This window comes from Eupeodes corollae, chromosome 1 (assembly GCF_945859685.1).
Source record: "Eupeodes corollae chromosome 1, idEupCoro1.1, whole genome shotgun sequence".
NCBI classification, from domain to species: domain Eukaryota; kingdom Metazoa; phylum Arthropoda; class Insecta; order Diptera; family Syrphidae; genus Eupeodes; species Eupeodes corollae.
Genome location: NC_079147.1, coordinates 41303732 through 41325045, shown reverse-complemented (window position 1 = coordinate 41325045; position 21314 = coordinate 41303732). Strand labels below are relative to the sequence as shown.

At 31.5% G+C, this 21314-nt stretch overlaps 1 protein-coding gene across 3 annotated transcripts in view; it reads right to left on the bottom strand.

Annotated features, from left to right (window-relative positions):
• The window catches only part of LOC129953753 (calcium-binding mitochondrial carrier protein Aralar1), a 78354-nt gene that overhangs the window by 8893 nt on the left and 48147 nt on the right, over positions 1–21314 (bottom strand). For all 3 annotated transcript variants that reach the window (XM_056067187.1, XM_056067188.1, XM_056067189.1), the window contains one exon: positions 6205–6357. In XM_056067187.1, the coding sequence (XP_055923162.1) occupies positions 6205–6357 (153 nt within the window). The remainder of the gene's footprint in view (positions 1–6204; positions 6358–21314) is intronic.

Below are 21314 nucleotides of genomic sequence, written 5' to 3'. Positions count from 1 at the left end.
CTAATAGTGCCAATTTTACCAAAAATCCAAGACGTGACTACAGAACCAGAAGATACAAATAACGACGAAAATAAAATAGAAGAGGAATTAGAACCAACACAGGAAGATCTACCATCAACATCAAGCAGACAAAGTAAAGGAGTCCCACCACAACGCTTTATAAGCAGTGCAAATATGGTACAGAAATACCTTGTGAAAGAGCTTAGAAACTATAAGGAATCCATTACTTGTAAGAATAAAGAAGAGTTGAAACAGCCAATGACAGAAGAAATTCAAGGACTTGTGAAAAACCAAACATGGGAATTAGAATTTCCAGCAAGTCGGTTGTAGATGGAAGTATTCAGAGGTTCAAGGCTCGACTTGTCGCGCAGGGATTCAGTCAAAAATATAGACAAGATTACTACCAAACTTTTGCACCAGTCATCAGGCACACAACTTTTAGACTTCTTCTTTCTATAGCAGGAAAATTCAAAATGAAAGTTCAACATATGGATGTAAAGTCAGCGTTCTTAAACGGAGAACTCAAGGAAGAGTTTTATATGAAACAACCGCCTAGGTTTGAAGTTGGAGCACAGGGGTTGGTTTGCCAATTAAGGAAGAGTCTATATGGTTTGAAGCAAGCAGCACACGTGTGGAACGAAGTAATTCATAATGTTCTCATTGGAAGTGGTTTTATCCAGAGTAAATCAGATCTATGCCTATACATTAGTTTAACGAAAGGTGAAGATTGTTAATACTGGTGTATGTCGATGACATTTTAGGACGTTTATCAAGAAAACAGGCATTGCCAAATTATCATTTTGAATAATTTGGGAGAGATTAATCACTACTTGGGGATTGAAGTCTCCAAAGACGGCAATATGAATTACAGAATAAGTCAAAAACAATACATTGATAAACTAATTCAAGGCTTTGGACTTACAAATGCAAAGGACTCAAACGTTCCTATTGAACCTGAAAATGATAAGTCAACAAATTAAGAGAACCGTAACTACAAAACAAGAAATACCAAAGACAAATCGGATGCTTATTATATATAGCAATTAACATTAGACCGGACATAGCAGCAAGTGTATCAATTTTGGCAAAAAAGATATCCTCACAAAATCAAGCTGATTGGATCGAACTTAAACGGGAATATTATGGTGATGAGGATTAAGTGTCCTAAAAAAAGTATTGCAGTTATTCCAATCAATGTTGAGCTCCATTTTTAGCTCTTAGAAACAAATTTTAAGAGCACCTTTGGCTACATTATCCACAATTTTAATGCCTCGGTATATATGCTAATATGATATTATATTGTTCCAGAGTAGGGCATCATTGTTAGACCTTTTATTATCCCCGGGTTATCTGTCAATATTATAGTTCGCCCAAAATAAGACTTTGCAACTAGTATAGCTCTTTGAATTTCGGCTGATTCTCCAATATATGTAGCTGTCTGCTTCTTTAGGTAGTAGTCTTTTCCAGACCGAAAAAGTTTGAGAATGTTTTTCTCACTCGACTACATCATATGAAGAGTAATCATCTTTATATGAACCGACTATATAAAAGAAAGGATCAGGGTTGACGTTTTCGATCATCTCACTTAAAGCAAGTTTCGTTTTCAAGGAGGCGGACTGGATTTAATTGAACCAGGTTCAAACAAACTATTTGAAAATTTAACAAGCTAAATACTTTAACACATGCAGGTATAGAGTTTTTCGGTTTATTTCCTTCTAAAATTAATACTTTCGTTGGCAATGTTAAACAAGGAATGCGTCTGATCAGCAAGGGTCTTACTAGCTAAGTTAATAGCTCTTCTTTTGCAAAAGTTATAAAAGAAGTGATATTCCGTTTCAAGTCTTAGAGCCTCTAAACATGTTGATTGTAGGCTCCTGAGGCGGAACGAAAGCAATATTGTTAATCGCAGTGTCGATGTACTTGCAGTTTTTGAATCATGTGCACATGTAGTAAGTTCATTATAAATTACCTTCAACGAGTCTTTTTTAGCAATTATCAAGGCTATTTCAAGATTAAGTCGTTTTTATGTAGCATATCGTTTTAACCAGGTTGTACCGTTTTTTTTTAATTGAATAAGTACGTTTTAATATGAATATTCCATTTTAAATTAGATCTAAACGTAATAATTAAAATGTTTAATCTTTTCGAAGCCGAGATTCCAAGTAGCGCGAATATTAAATGGAAGTGAATAACAATTCCTTTTTCTGCATAGGTGCAATATATCTACTTTTGAAGTTGGAATTATGGTACATTTTTCTTTTGACTTAGTGTGAATAGCCCTGTCTGCCGTTTCTAAATTAGGGTTCACCTACATTGGGTAGCCAGATGGTACTACATAAATATTATCCGCATAAACTCAAAAAAAGTCAAGTTAAAGTTTAATCGACGTGAGTTTTACTATAAGCGAATCAACATGGGTGTTGTAAATTGCAACCGAGAGAGAAGACTTTTGAGCAGTTCCATTTTCAAGTTTAAAGAATGTGGATTTATGACCACCAATATTAACTCGGAAGGTTCTTGAAGTTATGAAGAACGTGATAATTTGAATTATCCGAATATACTGCCCACTGTGACCTCTGTTTTAGGACGGGAATTATTGTAACGCGATTAAAAGCTTTTTGTAGATCCGATGGCATAAATAGATTCTGTTTGGTTTTTGAAAGATTTTTTGCGAGTTGATGGTCGAGCACTTGAACAAGTATAATTACTATTTTGTTCTGACGAAGTTTTAAACGATTAATGCTTGAATTGAAACTGAAAAGGTTTTCTTTAAAATTGGAATTTTATAGCATATGAATAATGGGTTCATTTTAGTCAAACGTGTTACGGTACGTGGGAAAATAAGATAAGATCGAATTGTAAATAACTTGGGAGTTTTTAGAGCCTGGAAAGAGACGGTACATAAATAATATGTCATATATCGCTTTATGTTTTTGCAGACCTTTTAAATAAAGGCGGTCTTAATATGCTGGTAGGACTAAATTAATTTTTTAATTTTTTAAATATGTACGACTTGATAATGGTACCACTCCTGAGAGGAATTTTCAAAAGGGGTAAAACACAGGTTTTGAAGAAGATTGACCGAGTATAATAAGGATTGAGCCAACGTTTTACATAGCCGAGTGTCTACTTAGGAAAAATGTCGTCTACATGAGCCATGAAATTGAACTAAGGATCACATTAAAGCCCTATGTAACAAATAACCTCAACATAAGGAATGGATTGCATATAAAGGAAGTATTCACGGGATGAAGTTTTAACAAGCTTGTGTGATGAGTAATTGACTCACATTTATTTATTGGCAGAGGTAGCTATATCAAAGCGACATACATAGCTCAATGAAAATGTTTTTACCATTTTTATGAAAGAAATTCCAAAATTCTAGTAAAGCTGGTAAATATAATCGAGTGAGCTTCATCATCTTATGGTATATTGATAAACAAGTTTACATAAATCTTTGAAGAGTATGCTATAGCATTAAACTAATATGTCAAGTGTATTATCTAAACAGAGCGCTTAACTATTTGTATTTTTTGTTGCTAAAATCTATTCAAACTATAAATAGACTATCAAAAGAAATCATAAAATTTGAATTGTAAATTTTATTAATACTTTTAAAATTCGGGTTTAGTGTAGTACATAAATGAGGTTGACGACCTTTGGTGATTTATGTTAAATGCTATGACGTTTAAAAAAGTATAGTTTTATAGATGAATCACGTGATGAAAAACTGATTCAAAATTGGATACTTGTTTTTTGCCTTAACACACGACATTTTAGTTGATATAGGTTACTCGTATAAGTGTTATGTGTAAATAAATCTTGGACGTTAGGTAAATAGGACTTAAGCCAAAAAATTGATTTAAGGTTTTTGATTTGGTGTAACGGCAGATACGTTAGATTAGATTAAAGCGGTTGTCCTTGATGGAGAAGGATACACTTAGGCCAGTTTAATGGCCCATTGTGATACCACATGAATCTTGAGGCTTTCTTCTAAGCTCAATGAAACCAGTTTGAGTCCTTTACGAAACGTGAAAAACTGATTATGTTAATATGATTGAGATCTACTCGTAGCATTTACAGAGGAAGTAGGAAAAAAAAGTTTTGAGTTAAACTTGATATGGTTTTTAGCAGAAAATTTGATTGCAAGAGCAATTAACAATTTACGAGCTTGAATAATCATGGATTAAAGATGGCCCGCTATGAGAAACCAGCATTAAGAATTGTCAAATCCTTATTCGCTGGAAATACTTTGCTCAAAAGGTATTGCTAAATTATTGTCAACAAATGTATTATTGTTAGATTTATGATGCAAACATTTCAAAATTTCTGCGCTTTCTTTGACGTTCTTGTAAATAACGAGTCTACTTTAGCCTCGAACAAAAAAAGTGTCTAGCATTGAATAAGAATATCGTATCTCTTTGGCAAAATAAAATCACTTATTGATGTTAATAAAATAATTTTGTCATCTGAATGGAAAAGAAGCAACCATCCATGGAGGCTGCTAAATAGCTTTTGATTCCGTTCTGGGTATATGAATTAATCTGAAAAAAAGGGACGTGAGTCTGAAATCGAATACGAAAAGCTAAGCGAACTACCTTTAGCGAAACAATGCAATGGATAAAAAGTTTCAGACAAAAGATCATTAATACAATATAAAAAAACAGTGTTGGAGATAGAAAAGAGCTTTGTGGTACACCAGCATTTATTTTGTTGTTTGCAGAAAGTTTGGCCGTTTTGAATCTTTGCGCATTGCAATAAGTTGGAAACATTGAGGAAGATAAAGAATTCCACATTCGTGTAGTGCAACTAAAAAAAAGAATCTATACTTGACAGTACGTCTCCGAAATTGGGGTTAGGGGTTATCTGATGAGCATTATTATGTGTATTAAGTTGAGCTGTTTGAGGTGAGGAATGCAACTTGCTATTTCGCTAGACCGTAGTTTATTAAAATAGCGGCGGTGTTTGATATGAATGGCACTTGTATTAATAAGACTGAACATATTGAACCACCTCTTTTAGGACGCAAACATACGCGATGTCGCCAAAAATACTGCAACTTATTTGGGTTTCTTAAGGCAATGCAAGAAGTGTTTATTCCTTTCCAATCTGACTGAAATCCATGAGACATATAGAGTAATTTAACAGTATATACTCTAAAAAAAATAGGGTTTCTTAAGGCAATGCAAGAAGTGTTTATTCCTTTCCAATCTGACTGAAATCCATGAGACATATAGAGTAATTTAACAGTATATACTCTAAAAAAATAGACAGCTTCATTCCTTCCCTTACACAGTTTAACTGTAATACTGGCGCTTATAGGAATGCCCATTAGTATTCCCTTGATCCCAACTACGGTCGTACTGTCAAGTACAGAGATTCGGTCTCAAGCCGTACTACGTAAATTTGAAATACCTAACCACATTCTGTCTTTCCCAGTCATTGCAATTGTCAGAAATTCAAAACCAATGTGCAGCAACATCTCCTTGAATATCCCCCCTTTTTCCTAAAGTGCGAACGTTAATAAAAAATAAAAGGATTTAAGGGCACATTTGTTCAAAGAAGAGTGAAAAACATAATGAGTTCATAATTCTACATTCTTGATGTTCGGCTGAAAAAATAATACTTGTTCTTGACAACAATTGAGCTTAAGGAAAAACTGGGGGGCATTCCTGTATGTGAAAATTAAATAGTTTGACGGAAGAAATTAAACTTGCTGTTAAGACAGAACATTATTTAAAAAAAAAACATCTTAAGACAGCGAAAGACATAAAACATTGACGCGATTTTCAAGCTACATATATAAAATTTTGAGTTATAATTCTTTTGCCTACCATTTTCCCAAAAATTTGCTTTCGTATAAAAAGCTTATGTATTTTCTTGCACAAACGACATAGATCATCAATTAGGTGGAATTTAATTTTACCCAGTGTTTTGTTTGGGGGTCTTGTCAATTTTTTCTTCAAGCTTTAAACGAAATGGTAGCGAAATTTTTATTTTCAGTTATTGACGATTTGAATCTTGAATTGAAAATTAACGTTTTCAACAAAGACATTTAATTTAGGCTTATAATTAAATTAGTATCTTGCTCCATTTTAAGCAAATGTATTTCGGTTCTTATCGGAGGTCGTTTTTCAATTCCGTAATTTTGTGCACTATAATGATTCTATATGTTAACCTTAGTCATTTTCAAAATTAACTTACATCGTTAAATGCAGCATCTGTAAATAATCCCAAATATTTTCGGACAAAATCTTCACTGGTCATATAAGCTTCTCCATCTTTTTGTTTTGATGCGTACTTAAGGAAGACATCTTTTAATTTATCTGTACTGGCACGTTTCAAATGTGACGGTCCCTGAAAAAAATAAAATCAAAAATAGTTTGAATATACAATAACATTAAGATAAGATTTATTTTTTTTTCATTTCTAGCAAATTTAAACAAAAAACATTCAAACTTAAATTGATAATGATTGATGATCGAAATTACGTGTTCTTATCCCATAAAATGTATTTTTATTATAAAACGATTATTTCAAGACTTCAGCTACATACATATGTAGCCCTTGGAAATGGGGTTTATTATTATAAATTAAAGTTTATGGAAGAATATAAACATTAAGAGTTTTATAGAATAATGAAGGACAGAAATAATAACACCGCAACTTCTATAACGTGGCACAGTTTTTGATTTATAGCTGGTTCTAAATATAAGAAAGAATAAGGAAATGATTTTATTAGTAACCGTTCTAAATAACATAAAAGACAACTTGTGTATGCGAAAAAAAGGAATAATACGAGTGTCACTTAATAACAAATTTTTCTATCGGCTTTTTTGAGAGAAACAAAATTATTATTTTTAATAGAACATGTAAGGCCATAGGTTTACGTTTAGAAGGAAGTCTAGTTTTGCGAAAAAACCTAAATTATTTAGTTGGATGTGGTTTTAGTCCCCTAAATAGTTTTCTACTTGTTTAATTCTGAAGTTCCGTTGCAAATGTTTCTTTGATTTTTAACTAATTTTAGCCTTGATCGCTATCAGCTAAGTAACGATGATTCGAAAGGGAAGTGGCAGAAATTGCATTGACAATCTTTTGATTTCTTATATTTCTCTAAAGTGATTAAGTAACATTTAATTCAAAACTTATAACGTCACTAATTTTTTTCAGAAACAGTTTCAGACACAAACCCAATGTGTATGTTGTATGCGTACTATTTTTAAACAGACTTACGCTTTCACTTTTTTGTCAAATTTTATAGAAGAAAAAAAAACATTTTAGGCAAATATCCAATTTTTTTTGCACGTGAATAATATTGCATCAGCTACAATCGAAAATAAAACGAAACCATACGATAAAATAAATTAGGACATTCTTAAAAGTTTTGTTGACTCAATTGAAGTGACATTAAAAAAAAAACTTGTCGCCAAATTGTCTTTTATAGTTTAAATAAAAGAAGCTTGGCATTTAGCAGGTGTTCAATATGATCAGAAAATATAAATAATATTATTTTTGTTGTCAAGAAGTAAACCAAGAAAACAGTGATTAAAACATTAACAACTGCAAGATAATTTTTTTAAAGCTTTTGTGATTTATTTGCAAAATTTAAAAATCATTTAGTATCAATTATGAAATAAGGCTATTCGGATGAAACAACGATTTTATTTGTTAAATTGAATTCCGCTAAAATAGAACTATGATTAGTTTTTGGTGTAGTTAAAACAATTTCACAACTACATTATCTTTATTTAAGATTGCTTTGTAAAGCGTGAAAAAAAAACCCACCTACTATTCAAAACGCATTGAAGCCAAAACCCGAGTCCTTAATTTTTGTTTTAAACTTTGATAGTTCAAAACGAAGAAATGGTCAATTGCATCAAATTTAAATCTCACAGGGTAATGGTTTATTTGCAAAATGCCCACTCAACATTTCATTAAGATGAAGATTTTAAATTAAAACGGAAATTTTATTAAAAAAAAAAAACAAATTATGAGCTTATCAAAAAACTAACAAACATTTTGTCAACGATACTTCCAAAATTCGGGAAACTAGAACCTTGGAGCTTTCAAATCGCATTTTTTATACACAGCATTTTAAAAAATCGGTTAATTACATCCTAAATTCGTTTTTCTATTAAAAGTTAAAAACATTGAAAACAGTTTAAATTTGAAACATCACTTAACAAAAATAAACACATAAAAGTTAAAAGCGCAAAGTTTTAAACCTTTGCTAAATCCATATGACATCTTTATATAAGAGCAGTTTATGGAATGGTCTAGTCACAGTTGGAAATTCCAATTAAAAGGTCCGTTTAAGCTTATTGCTTTGTTTATTTTCACTTTGTGTAAAGACAATTTTTTTTTAAGTTTTAACGACCATGTTTTCTATTTTTCGATATTCGATAAGATGTAATTAAAATCGGTCCGATTTGTCGAGTTAAATTGCTTGACATTTCTCAACGTTTCAAGGTCTCTAGGATCTACGTTAAAGATTTTAGAGGGATATCTGTGCGTTTGTCAACCCTAGAGACCGCAATAAAATCTTATAGTAATACTATATTGAAAAAAGAGGGTGGGATGCGACCCACACTGATAACTTCCGATCCCGTTTATCGATTTGTTTTGTTTCAAAGTTTGTAGCTTTTCGTGTTGTGGTAAAAAAGTTGTCAGTTAAATTATTCTTAAAAATTTAAAAACTACCAACAATATTTTGGATCTAATGAAATAGTTTTATTTCAAAATCTATTTTTGTAACGAGATTTTTTTGTCGAAAACCAATTTTTACTAATTTTAGTAGTATTTCTTAAAAGTTTTTATTTCTTACATTAACAAATACAAATTGGATGAATGAAATTTATAATTTGAAGTCAATACCCGTGTTTTGTTGGAAAATTTATCCATAAAATAGTAGGATTTTAACAAAAACAATATCCGTAGTATAAAAGTTAAAGTAGAATCTTACTAAGGATGGGATTTTGACTTTTATGCGAGTCTCGAATGGATCTTATGTGATTTCGTTCTTAAATGTTGGTACGATTGATATTGCATTTGGATCTCGATGGTACGATTGATATTGCATTTGGATCTCGATGGCTGTGTTTGTTGAGTAGTTGTGCATCATGTGTTCTTTATTGGGGAAAAAAATCAATCTGGTACTGTGGATATTATTTAGTTTTGTTAATGAAAATGGACTAACTGGGCTTATTTTGCAAGAGAAAACAATAGAAAAGATAATTAAGTTTTGCTATGTTTCCATCAAAGGTTTATCTCTGTTTTGATGAAATAAATCTTTTTAGTTTTTTAGAATAAAAAATGATTAAGTTTGACTGCACTTTTTAAAATGCAAATGGTGTTTGATGTTTTTTATGAAGTGAAGCAAGTGAGATAGTTTGATTCGTGTTAAACAATGAAAAACTGAATAGTTTGGCACCATATAAGAATATGCTCCATGTGCAATTTTTTTTTTTATTTGATTAAAACACAACTATATTTTTTGTACACAAACATGCAAATAAACAGACCATAACGCATTATCTGTAACACCAACTTCTCCACACAAGTTTTTCTTCGCAGATTTTGACTCGACTCCGATCCCCCACCGGAATCGAGGCGAATCAAGCCCATTTCAACTCGATTTAGGTATATATAGAATCTAGGCGAGCTTCAAGCTCGCTTCAACATCACATGTTAATGTAAGGTAGTAGTCTACGAACAGACCCCCCTCTTGAAGTTTTTATTTTATGTCAAACTGTTTGGTTAAAACTTTGAAATCGACTATCACATTACACAGACGTATTTTTTTTATTCTGATAGTCAAAAATCAGCTTACACAATTTCACCCGTGGTCTGAACTTCGCTGATTTCATATTAATATCTCTTATTGTTCACGAGATATCGAGAACCGAACATCAATTTTTACCAAGTTTGCGTACTATTTTTTGTAGTTTTTATTTTTTGTATGGAAAAAGTGATTGTTGGATTTTTATAAAAAACTTACTGAATGACGAGAAACTATTTTCTGTGATATGTTTGAAGTTATTATTTTTATTTTTTGAAAAGATATTTGAGTCGAAAATCAATGTTTACGAACTTTTATTAATGCTTACTTTAGGTTTTTATTTTTGTAAAAAACACTATGAATTCGATTTTTCTTAAAATTTAACCGAATGTTGAAAGCGATATTTTTATAAGATAAATAGTGTGATTTGAAGTCAATATTTTTATTTTTTTGAAAGATATTTGAGTTAAAAATCAACTTTTGCCAAATTAGAGTAATTTTTTTTTAGGTTTTTATTTTTTTGTAAAAAAAACAGTCAATACGATTTTTCTAAAAATTTTACAGATGTTAAAAACATTATTCTTCGTTCAATAAAATTATTTTGGAGATAAAATCATATTTTGTTCATAAATTTGTTGAGGTGATTTATAAAAAAAACCGTTAATACTATTTTTTTCCAAAAATATATTTGTTTTATATACGTTCAAGTCTTTAGCGTTATTGGTTCGTAAGATATTAAGGGTTAACCAAAATGTTCACCTTAATTTTTAAATTGCTATGTTTCTGCTTTATTATCTATATAACAACATTTATTTGAAGTCGATATCTCTTCTGATTCTTAAGCTATAGACGACGAAAATAACTTCACGAACGTACGGACGTACGAACGTACACACGCACGCACAGACATCACTTTTTAAAGATCTTTTATTTTGACTCTAGGGACCTTGAAACGTCGAGAAATGACGGCATTTTCAATTCGACAAATCGAACCCATTACAATAACTTCCTATGGGAAGTTAATAAACTTGAATAACAATAAGCTTACGGTTTTTTTAAAATCAAAAAACATACAATAATATTTGTCAACTCGAATATTATAATAATAAATAATTTTATGCAACGAAGAACAACGTTTTAGACATCTGGTGAAATTTTCAGGAACGTCGAAGTAACTTTAATTTAATACCAACAAAATGCTAAGCGGTGCTCAATTTTCGCCCTGTATCTTTGAAACGGTTAAGCGTATGTATGAAGTGTAAGACACAAACAGCTGTCTTCAATATCGTCATGAAAGTTGAATCATGGATCTTCAAATGCTATTCAGTCTGAAACTAAACATAAGTCAACCTATGGGCGTTTCAAGATGAACCCAACCTACTAAAAGTAGTTCGTACTTTAGTACATAATACAGTAACAACCAATTCCAGATTTCTTCTTGGCAATACGAGAAAGCCAACTGGGACGGCCTCAATAATAACTTCAGGATCTTTAACTGGTCACTGTGCTTCCTCGATAGTGACGTTGACGCCAGCGCTGATATGATCACAAGTTTAATTCTCCTGGGTATGAGAACTGTTATACCAAACAGGGTTAAAAGTATCAGACCCAAGGAAAATGCTTGGTTTGATGCGAGCTGTAAAGAGGTTATTAGGGCCAAAGAGGTTAGTTTCCGTTGCTATGAAGCCAACCGTACTGAGGAAAGCCGGAAAAAGAAACAAGCCAGGAAGGCCTGCAACGCCCATATTCGACGGACCAAATTTTTACATGACCAAAATTTACGGCAAAAAATACTGCAATGTCCCAAAGGCAGTAAAAATGTTTGGTCATTTGTAAAAAATATGAGGAATTCTTCCTCATCCTCGGTTCCTACGCTCGTTGTGAATGACACTCCTTTTGTTAGCTCTTTAGAGAAAGCTAATCTCTTTGCTAGACAGTTCGCCGCCAATTCTACGCTGCCAGTGAGTGTTATGACTCCGCCTGTACTTGAGCGAGTTAGTGATTCTATTGGACCAATCTTTTTTCGCACTCGTACTGTGGCAAGAGTCCTAAGAGATCTAAACACACATAAATCCGCTGGTCCGGATGGTATCCCCGCTATTGTTCTGAAGAGGTGTTCTTCAACGCAGGCAAAACCACTGCGTAGGCTTTTTCATCTGTCCTACTCCTCAGGTTTCGTTCCGAGCGGATGGAAAACGGCATTTGTCCAGCCTATTCCCAAAAAAGGCGAATCTTCCTCACCCTCTAACTACCGACCGATTGCACTTACGTCCCTTCTTTCCAAGGTCATGGAAACGCTTATTAATTATCAGCTAAAGAAATATCTTGAAGATCGAAAGCTTCTTAGCAATAGGTCCACTGGTGATCTCATGGTTCATCTCACCAAACAGTGGAGCAAATCTTTACATGGTTTTGGAGAAAGTAAGATTATTGCTCTTGATATTTCAAAAGCATTTGATAGCGTTTGGCATCAGGCTCTCTTATCGAAAATGCGCGCTTTCGGTTTTCATGAATCCCTGCTTCATTGGATTAGTAATTACCTTTCGGATCGTTCAATACAAGTAGTATTGGATGGATTCAAGTCTGAAAACTGTAAAATAAATGCTGGTGTGCCCCAGGGCTCTGTTTTATCTCCAACACTCTTTCTCATTTTTATTAATGATCTTCTGTCTGCAACATCTAATCCAATACATTGTTTCGCTGACGATAGTACTCTTAGCTTTTTATATTCGTTTTCAGACTCACATCCCTCTTCGTCGGATGTGGAACTGCAACGACAAAATATGATAAGCTCATTAAATTCCGATCTAAACAGCATTGTTCAATGGGGATTAAAAAACCGCGTGGAATTTAATGCTTCGAAAACCCAATGCTGTCTTGTATCGTTAAAGCGAGATATACCCCCATTGCCATTATCCATGGATGGAACTTGCATCAATGAGACTGAACACCTCGATATTCTCTGTATGTGTGTCACCAACCACCTCTTGTGGAATGATCACATACGCGATGTCGCCAAAAATGCCGCAAGGTGTTTGGGTTTCCGTAGGCGATGCAAGAAATATTTCACCCCTGTTATCTACAAGACTTACATACATCCAAAGCTTGAGTATAACTCCCATCTCTGGGCTGGTGCTTCTGCAACTTACTTAAGCCTTTTGGATAGTATTGAACGTCGAGCATTTAAATTGATGGATGATAATATCATCATAAGTTCATTTACTTCGCTTGAACATCGTCGTAAGGTCTCTTGTCTTGATTGTGTTAAAAATTCATAAAAGCATTTTAAATGAAATACTATTGAATATTGTGCTAATATTTTTAGGCCGGAAATGTGTTTAAAGTTAAAATACAGGTACCACCATTAACAATCTTCTTTCTATAGTTTCAACTATATTTTGTTAATTTTTTGTCGGTCTATGTTATGTAAACAAATTTATATAAATGTGTTATTGATTAACAACAAACTAAATTAATCTATAATTTTTGCTGACGGTTGAGTGCGAAATATCAAGCTCAACCCATTTAAGAATGAAACAATGACGTGCCATCATCAAAATCAGCGTCGTTGTCGTTGTGACCATCGTTGGTCGTCGCATTGATGTCGACGACTACGCAGTGTGACTTGCCCTTGTTTTTAAACTTATAAACTTTGATTAAATTGTTTATTTTTATGACAGATAAGCAATGGAATTTGCTGGGGGGCTATTAGTGTTAAAATTAAACAACAAACAAATTGAATTTTTGCCTGACAACATCATCAGATGCCTTTTTGTTGTTATTTTTGTGTTCTATTACTCGAAATATCATGGATTTGTAATGAAATAGGAAGCATAATAATCTTATCAATTGTTAAATTGTTTTCCACAATTTTAAGCTTTGTTGACGTCATATCTCTATTAAACTTATTAAAAAAGAGGCAAAAACGAATTATCGTAATTAAAAATAATAATTTTCAATGAAAATAGATAATAATAACAATAAAATTAATAAATCAATTTTGTTGTTCATGAAGGTATTTAGAAAGCTAAGTTTGACAAAAAAAATACTTTTGCGTTTATTATTGTAAACAAAAAAGCAAGTCTTTCAAATGACGGTTATCCGAAAAATCTATAGTTTCGTTCCATTCAAGATGCAAAACTGAATGATCGTAACTTCCAATAGAATTTTTGTACTTGAAAGAATCATTATGAAAACTGAATTCCTCATTTAATACACATCATTATTTTAGAAGACTTTATTAGTTAACAGACGGTTTGACTTCTCTTGACTCTTTATAAATTAATAAATTTAGTGGTGCTATAGCTTCTAGACAATCAGGATCTATTGACTTAGTACTCTCTTTGTTGCAAAAATTGCTCTTGGATCGTACAGTGATAGCCCGCGAATGGAAACCTCGTGGAGGATAAAAGTAAGAATAAGAGTTAATATTTTTCGGCTGGAAATGAACAGTATTTTAATGGTTTATATTTAAATTTAATTCATTTTAGAACACGTACAGAATGTATGTTACATAGGTGGAATAAAAACAAAAGTAAGTGATAGGATTATTCTATCTTAAGAGTTTGCTATAAGTGTTACTATAACAAACAAACAACACTTGAGACGACAATTTTTGCAAAAATAAAAACAAATCAATTTGTAACTAGTGAAAATTTACTAAGATTCGTTTATGATTTTTTTTTTAAATTTAATTATTAAGATCTTCAACTTAGATAACATTTCGTGAAATCGAATTCTTCAATATAGCTTTGAAAAGAAGTTTATGATTTTTCAAAATGAGTTCTTGGATTACATTTTTTTAAGAAGTATTGTAGCCAATGACTCAATTTCTCTTGCGTTTCCGAGTTTGTTTTTATTTTTGCAAAAATTGTCGTCTCAAGTTGTGTTTGTTTGCACAGCTACAGAATATCATTAATAATATTAATTCCAGTTAATTGCAACAATATTAAGCTACCAGCAGTTATGTGTATGGAATGTGAAGTATCAATTTTTGCAGTTAAATAAAATTAATACCTATGTAAATAATTATTTCCAAATCAATTCAAAAACGTGTATTGTTAGATTTTCAGTAATTATTTAGTTTTTTTGTGAAATGTCAGAATATGACATCCTTAAAAGTGACAGCTGCTCAAAAAGCAGTAAACAATACTTAAGCCTTTTTTAGAACTTTTTTTAATATTCTTATTTTTTGTTTTTTAATAAGGACTTCACAATTTGAACTGAACCAACTCTTTCGTTAATTATCGAACTGACATTGTCAATTTATCAAGTAAACTGAAAATCTCCACAGTGTTCTTAAGAATTTGGCATAGTTCAGATTACATTATAGTGCATTTTGTGGAAGGATCATGGTTTACAGTTGAATAAGCTTGCCTCAAGAATTGCAGCCCATGGACTATTTGAAGCTACACATGTTTTCTAAAACAATAATTGTATGATATTTTCTTACCTACATGACAATTTTAGTTGTAAATGGTTTGGCATAGTTAGTACATGTGGCGTTGGTAAGTGCGTTGGACTGTCATGCCTCTTGCGAGGAATTGACAAATCCAGCAAGAGTGATTCTTCAAAATAGCAGTTCGGATTCGGCTTAAAAATGTAGATTCCATCCATTCCTGATAACAGAGTACTCGCACTCAGGAATGGTTGAGAGTTGTAAATCACTAGGCCCTAGGTTTCAACAGACTCGTTCGCCACCCAATTTGATGGTTTTACATAGTTAAGAACGTCAGACTATGTTGACTTTTTCGTTTGGTAAGATTTAATAATTCAATGAATTGTTTGACTCCAGAAAAAATAATCCAAATTGTGAAAATTACATTAAACAATAATGACTCGGATTGAGCAACTTGTCAATTTAACAATCAATGGTAATGAAGCTATTTCTGGTTAAATGGATTCGCTAAGAAGCATTACAAGAAAACAATCCTCAAGCTATTGGCAAATCACCATTATATTCATTGAAATCGAACGTTTGGTGCTGTTTAGAAGCTGAAGGTTTCATTAGTCCTTAATAACATCCCATAGGAATGTTCGTAATCGGTCCGATTTATCGAATTGTAAGTTTCGACATTTCTCGACATTTCGACGTGCGTAGTGGTTTGGGAACCTTTTTTTGTCGTCCAAATCTCAAGAACCAGTAGAGATATTGACTACAAATAATTTTTTTATACAGATAATAATGCAGAAAGGACTCTCAAAAAATTAAGTGTTTTTTTTTTAAAGGGAAAGTATCTCACAAACCAATAGCGCTTGCTTTTTGAAAAAAAACTGAAATATAACAATTAGAACCTCCAATATTTTACAAACCAAAAATGATTTTAGCTTAAAAAAATTAATGCAACGAAGAATAACGTTTTCAACATCTAGTAAAATTTTGAGAAAAATCGAATGGACAGTTTTTGTACAAAAAATAAAAACATAGAATAAACATTACTAATGCTTGGTAAAAATTTATTTTCGACTCGAATATCTTTGCAATGAAATATTTTCTGACGCAGCTTCCAAAGCTTATTATTATGAGAGAGCTTTCAAGATTCAACTCTAGGTTATGTTATTGGTATGGCAAGTTAATGAAGGTATCTGTTTGACCTGCAACCAATCTATAGGTTTTTTTTAACTTCCCATAAAAAGTTATTGTTTTCGATATTTAGAAGTTTTTTTTTTAATACGAAAATAAAATATACAAACATTAGTACGCAAATTTGGTAAAAATTTATGTTCGGTTCTTGATATCCTTCAAATTAATTTCATTCATATAATTTGTAAAAATTAGATATGCTACTAAAATTGGTAAAAATTTGTTTTCGACTTAAAATCTATTTAACAAAACTAGATTTTCAAACCAAACTATTATCTTATATTATAAATATTGGTGCTATTTTTAAAATTTGTAACAATAATTCAATTAACAACTTTTTTAACCCAACACGAGAACCTACAAACTTTTAAGCAAGACAAATAGACAGCCTCAATTTTTGGTTTAATTTCATATTTTTTTTCAAACTGCAACATTTTGCGGCTACACTTTTTTCTGGAGAAAAATTTGTTTTTATAATATTTGGAAACTGCAAATATTGTTGGTCGCGGTAAGATGTTACTCAAGTATCTGTATTCCAAAAAAAGGGACAGTATAAAAAATATAAACAGTACTAAAAGTTGGTAAAAATTTATTTTCAACTCAAACATCTTTTCAAAAACTAAAAATATTGGCTTCAAACTAATTTTATCTCACAGAAAACATTCTTTTTGACAGTCAGTAAATTTGTTATTAAAATGCATTAGTCGTTTTTTACAAAAATAAATTAAAATCTACAAAATTATTACGCCAAATTGGTAAAAATTAATGTTCAATTCTTGATGTGTCAATATTGTTTTTTAGAAATATCCAATCCGTATTTGTTGATGTAAGAAATTAAAATTTATAAGAAATTCTACTAAAATTGGTAGAAAATAGTTATCGACTAAAAATGTCTTCAACAAAAAAAAATTGAAATCGAGCTTTTCAATAATATGCAAAATATTGTTCATCATTTTAAATTAATTTTGTAAACAAATTCAACTAACTCCTTTTTTAACAAAAACGTACAAAAACAACAAAATTTGTCAAGACATCGTTTTTAACTCAAGTATCCACACAAAATATTGTTATGAATATTTTGTTAAAGTTTTGAACAAAGACAAATAGACAAACGGGATGGAAAGTTATCAGCGTGGGTGGCATCCCAGCCTTTTTTATTAATAAAAATTCATTCCAGCAATACTTCTGCCTTAAATTATTATTAGAAGTTTTTAAAACTCTTGAAAAAAACAACCCCTATTTACTATTCATTTGTTATTCAAAATAAAATATTGCATATTAAAAAATGTTATGCATTTTGAGAAATTGAATTTGTATATTTAAATCAATTCTTTTTATAAGAATAAACATACAAACAAAATTACTAATTAAAAGTTTTCTAAGAATAAAAAATGTGTTTCATAATATGTCACATGAAAAAATTATATCCATTCAGAAAATTAGATAAATGACCTCGAAAACAAAATTCCTTCTTTTTAATTTTCTTTTATTCAATAGTAAAAAAGTTAATGCTTATCAAATCAAAACGAAATTATGAAATTATTTTATAATATTTAATTATTTTCCTCTGACACTTTTTTGTTTTAAACAAGTCACACTTCTTTACATCATCAATTATACAATTTTATCTAAGCCCAAGCAAGTACACTTTTATATCTAGCATTTACCATTAATTATTCGTTGCTAATTACATTTTCCAAACAAAATCAAAGCAATTATAAATCAACGTAACTATAGAAGAGTTATATATTAAAACTGGATTTATAATTATTATATAACCTTTAACTAAAAAGCATTTGATGTACTAGAAAAATAATTAATAGAAATATAAATAACCTACACTCACATTCCCATAATGGACAACAATAACAGCAGAAATTATTTTTGTATTATTTTTTCCAACTTTTGACCTCTAAGAACCTTTACAACAATAAATTATTTTTCATTCTTCTCAACAAACTACATAACCTATAAACAAAAGGATATAAGTTGAGCTTATGATGTAAAGGAATTCACATCCTTAACAAGGATTTCTTACACGACAAATAAAGTGAGAGAAAAAATAAAAGAAATGCTGACACCGAAGACACTTTTTCTCTCACTGTTGTTGTTGTTTTTCTTTTGTCGTATTTTTATGAAGGAATGAACGTCATCATATAGATGTCGCTCTATGAGTGTAGAATGCAAAAAGTGTATCTATGGAGACGAGTAAGTATGTTTACATTTTTGTGTTTCGGTGACTTTTTTCAAAGTCAACCATTAAGTTTATAGATAGGGTAGGTATAGGGGGAGCTTTTGACTGATGAAATACTGAAAAAATAAAACATCACGAATGAGTGGAAATGAAGCTTTGCGAATTATATTTATTTTTCTCCACCCTCAGTTCTAATACCCTAACCCCCTGTTGAGAGGCATCATATTTGCAAAAACACATTCAACACACCAGCAAAACGAACAGTTGCAGTCATATAAGTTAATCCAGTGAAATTTGAGTTAGCTTTTTGTTGTTGAAAATTAAGTATTGACCTTACAGTTCCTAAATTACATCTATTCAAACAAAATTGAACATTAAAAACTAGTTTTTTGAAGAAATTTGTTTGAGATTTCAGGAACTCACACAAAATTCAGCCATTTTCCATAAAGAACTTTGAGACTGCAATTCGTGCAGCTTATAACACGGTTGGAAATCTTTTTGTCGGATAAATTATGCACATCTTTGCGACACTGTACCGAAGAATAATGCACATTAAGGAGAAGATGTTTTAATAAAATCCGGTTGGATTATTCCACAGAATGGGGCCTTATTCATTGGTTTTCGAGGGCAAATACTCTTTTAATAGATAATATTCCAGAATTTGTTCATAGGGTTTAAATTACGCCAGAAATGTAGTAGAATTATTATCATACATTACGATTTGACAATGCAAGAGAACTGTTTCTATTCGTTATTTTGGTGAAATATCGAAGCTAAACGGTCTACTCGATGTTCAAAAAAATATCCAGATTATATCAAAATACATTTGACCAGCAATTTTTGTATTGACCTGAATAATAGGTGAAATATTCTTCTATAATTTCCAAAAACTTTGAAATTATATTCGTGACCAAATTGTAAAAACTCGAGGTTTTGTGAAGATGCCTTCGAGAACGAAATTATTCTTCTATTAACAATTTATTTCGTCACATTTTGTTTACTTTTAGCAAAGCGTCCATTCAAGTTCTTATTCTGGAAATACCATCTTATGGTTTAAGCTAATAATTTAAAAGCTTTTCGTTTGATCTCTAATTTGAATCGATGTCAAGAAGGAATACAATTTGATAATTCTTATGTTTTTCTATCCCCACCAGAAATGTTTTTTTTCCAGCTTAGTTTGTTAAAAATACTCATAAATTTTATTATTTGATGAAATAAAGCTAGTTTTTAAATAACCCTTGAGAAATAACGGGTTATGCATTCTGCGGTTTCAAAAGTATAGGGCTGGAATTCGACATCTGTCAAACTAAGTTGTTAAGCCAATTTTTTTTCAGTTGAAAATCTGACATTTGAGAAAATGGATCGCTTAATTATCGCACGACGTATACATATCATGCTTTTAGAGAAAATAATGGTTTACATAATCGTCCAACTATGAAAGCAATTGGCAAAATTGTGAAGAAATTTGAAACGACTGTAAGTGAAAGTGTTACCGAACACCCGAATGTGTCGATTCATCGTCGTTCTCAGGAATTAGGACTTTCTTACGTATGGCGTATTTCCTACACCCATATAAAGTCCAGCTCACACAACATTGAATGCCAGCTGACCATTCACAATGTGCGTCGTGATGGGGTGCTTGATCAACAAGCGGTGGACGGCGTTTTTTCAAACAAAATTTTCTTTAGCACCGAAGCACATTTCTGACTCGATGGGTATCTTAATAAACATAATTGTCGTATTTGGGGTTTTGAGAATCCTCAATTAATTGAAGAGAGGCCATAACATCCACAAAAATTACTGTTTGGTCCGCTCTTTGGTCCAGAGGTGTGATTGGGACTTACTTCTTCAAAAACGGCGATCGAAAGAGTCTCACCGTCCATTCGGAGCGTTATGGTCATATGATAACTGACAACAAGACGGTGCCACATCCCACACAACTCAACCGAATATGGCTTTATAGCAAGAGACATTTCCTGGCCGCGTAGTTTCTTGTCGTGGTGATATCAACTGGCCACCAAGATCATTATGCAATTTGACACCGCTGGACTTTTTTTTGTGGGGCTACTCGAAAGACCGGCTTTTGCAGATAAGCCTTTAACTCTTGAGCACTTTAAAACCAACATTCATCAAGTTATAACTGAGATACCGTAAAATATGTGTCAAAAAGTGGCCACAAAAATTACCTTAAAAGAATCAAGCATTAAATTGCGTGGTGGTTATTTAAATGATATAGTCTTTCACACGTAATGTCAACGTTCAAACTTTATAATAAAAGAGAAATATCAGGAAAACAAATATTTTTTTTGTTTATTTACGTTTACTTTTGAAACCACAAAATGAATAACCCTGTATATAATATTGGCGTATGGTAAGGTTGGTTTAAGGTGCTAGGTATGAAGTGTTGGAGATGATAAGTAACACAATTTCTCCAATCACTAGAAGTAGATATCATTGTTTGGTAAAACTTTAAAAGGGTAAGTCTTCAAGTTTATGATAAAAATAAAAGATTTTGAATACGTGAACTAAGTTTAAAAGTATTTGATTGTCACATTGAGTTGAGCTTTTATTTTTGACGAACTAAATTTGATGGAGAACATAAACGAAAAAACTGAAATCAATTGAATTATATAATTATCTATTATTTTTCTACTACTTCCACAACAAATAGCTGCAATGTCATAAAAATTAAACATTACTCTTCCTTTGACGCGTATTTGCCCATTTTTTTTAAAGAAAATAAAACTAAGTAAATGTAT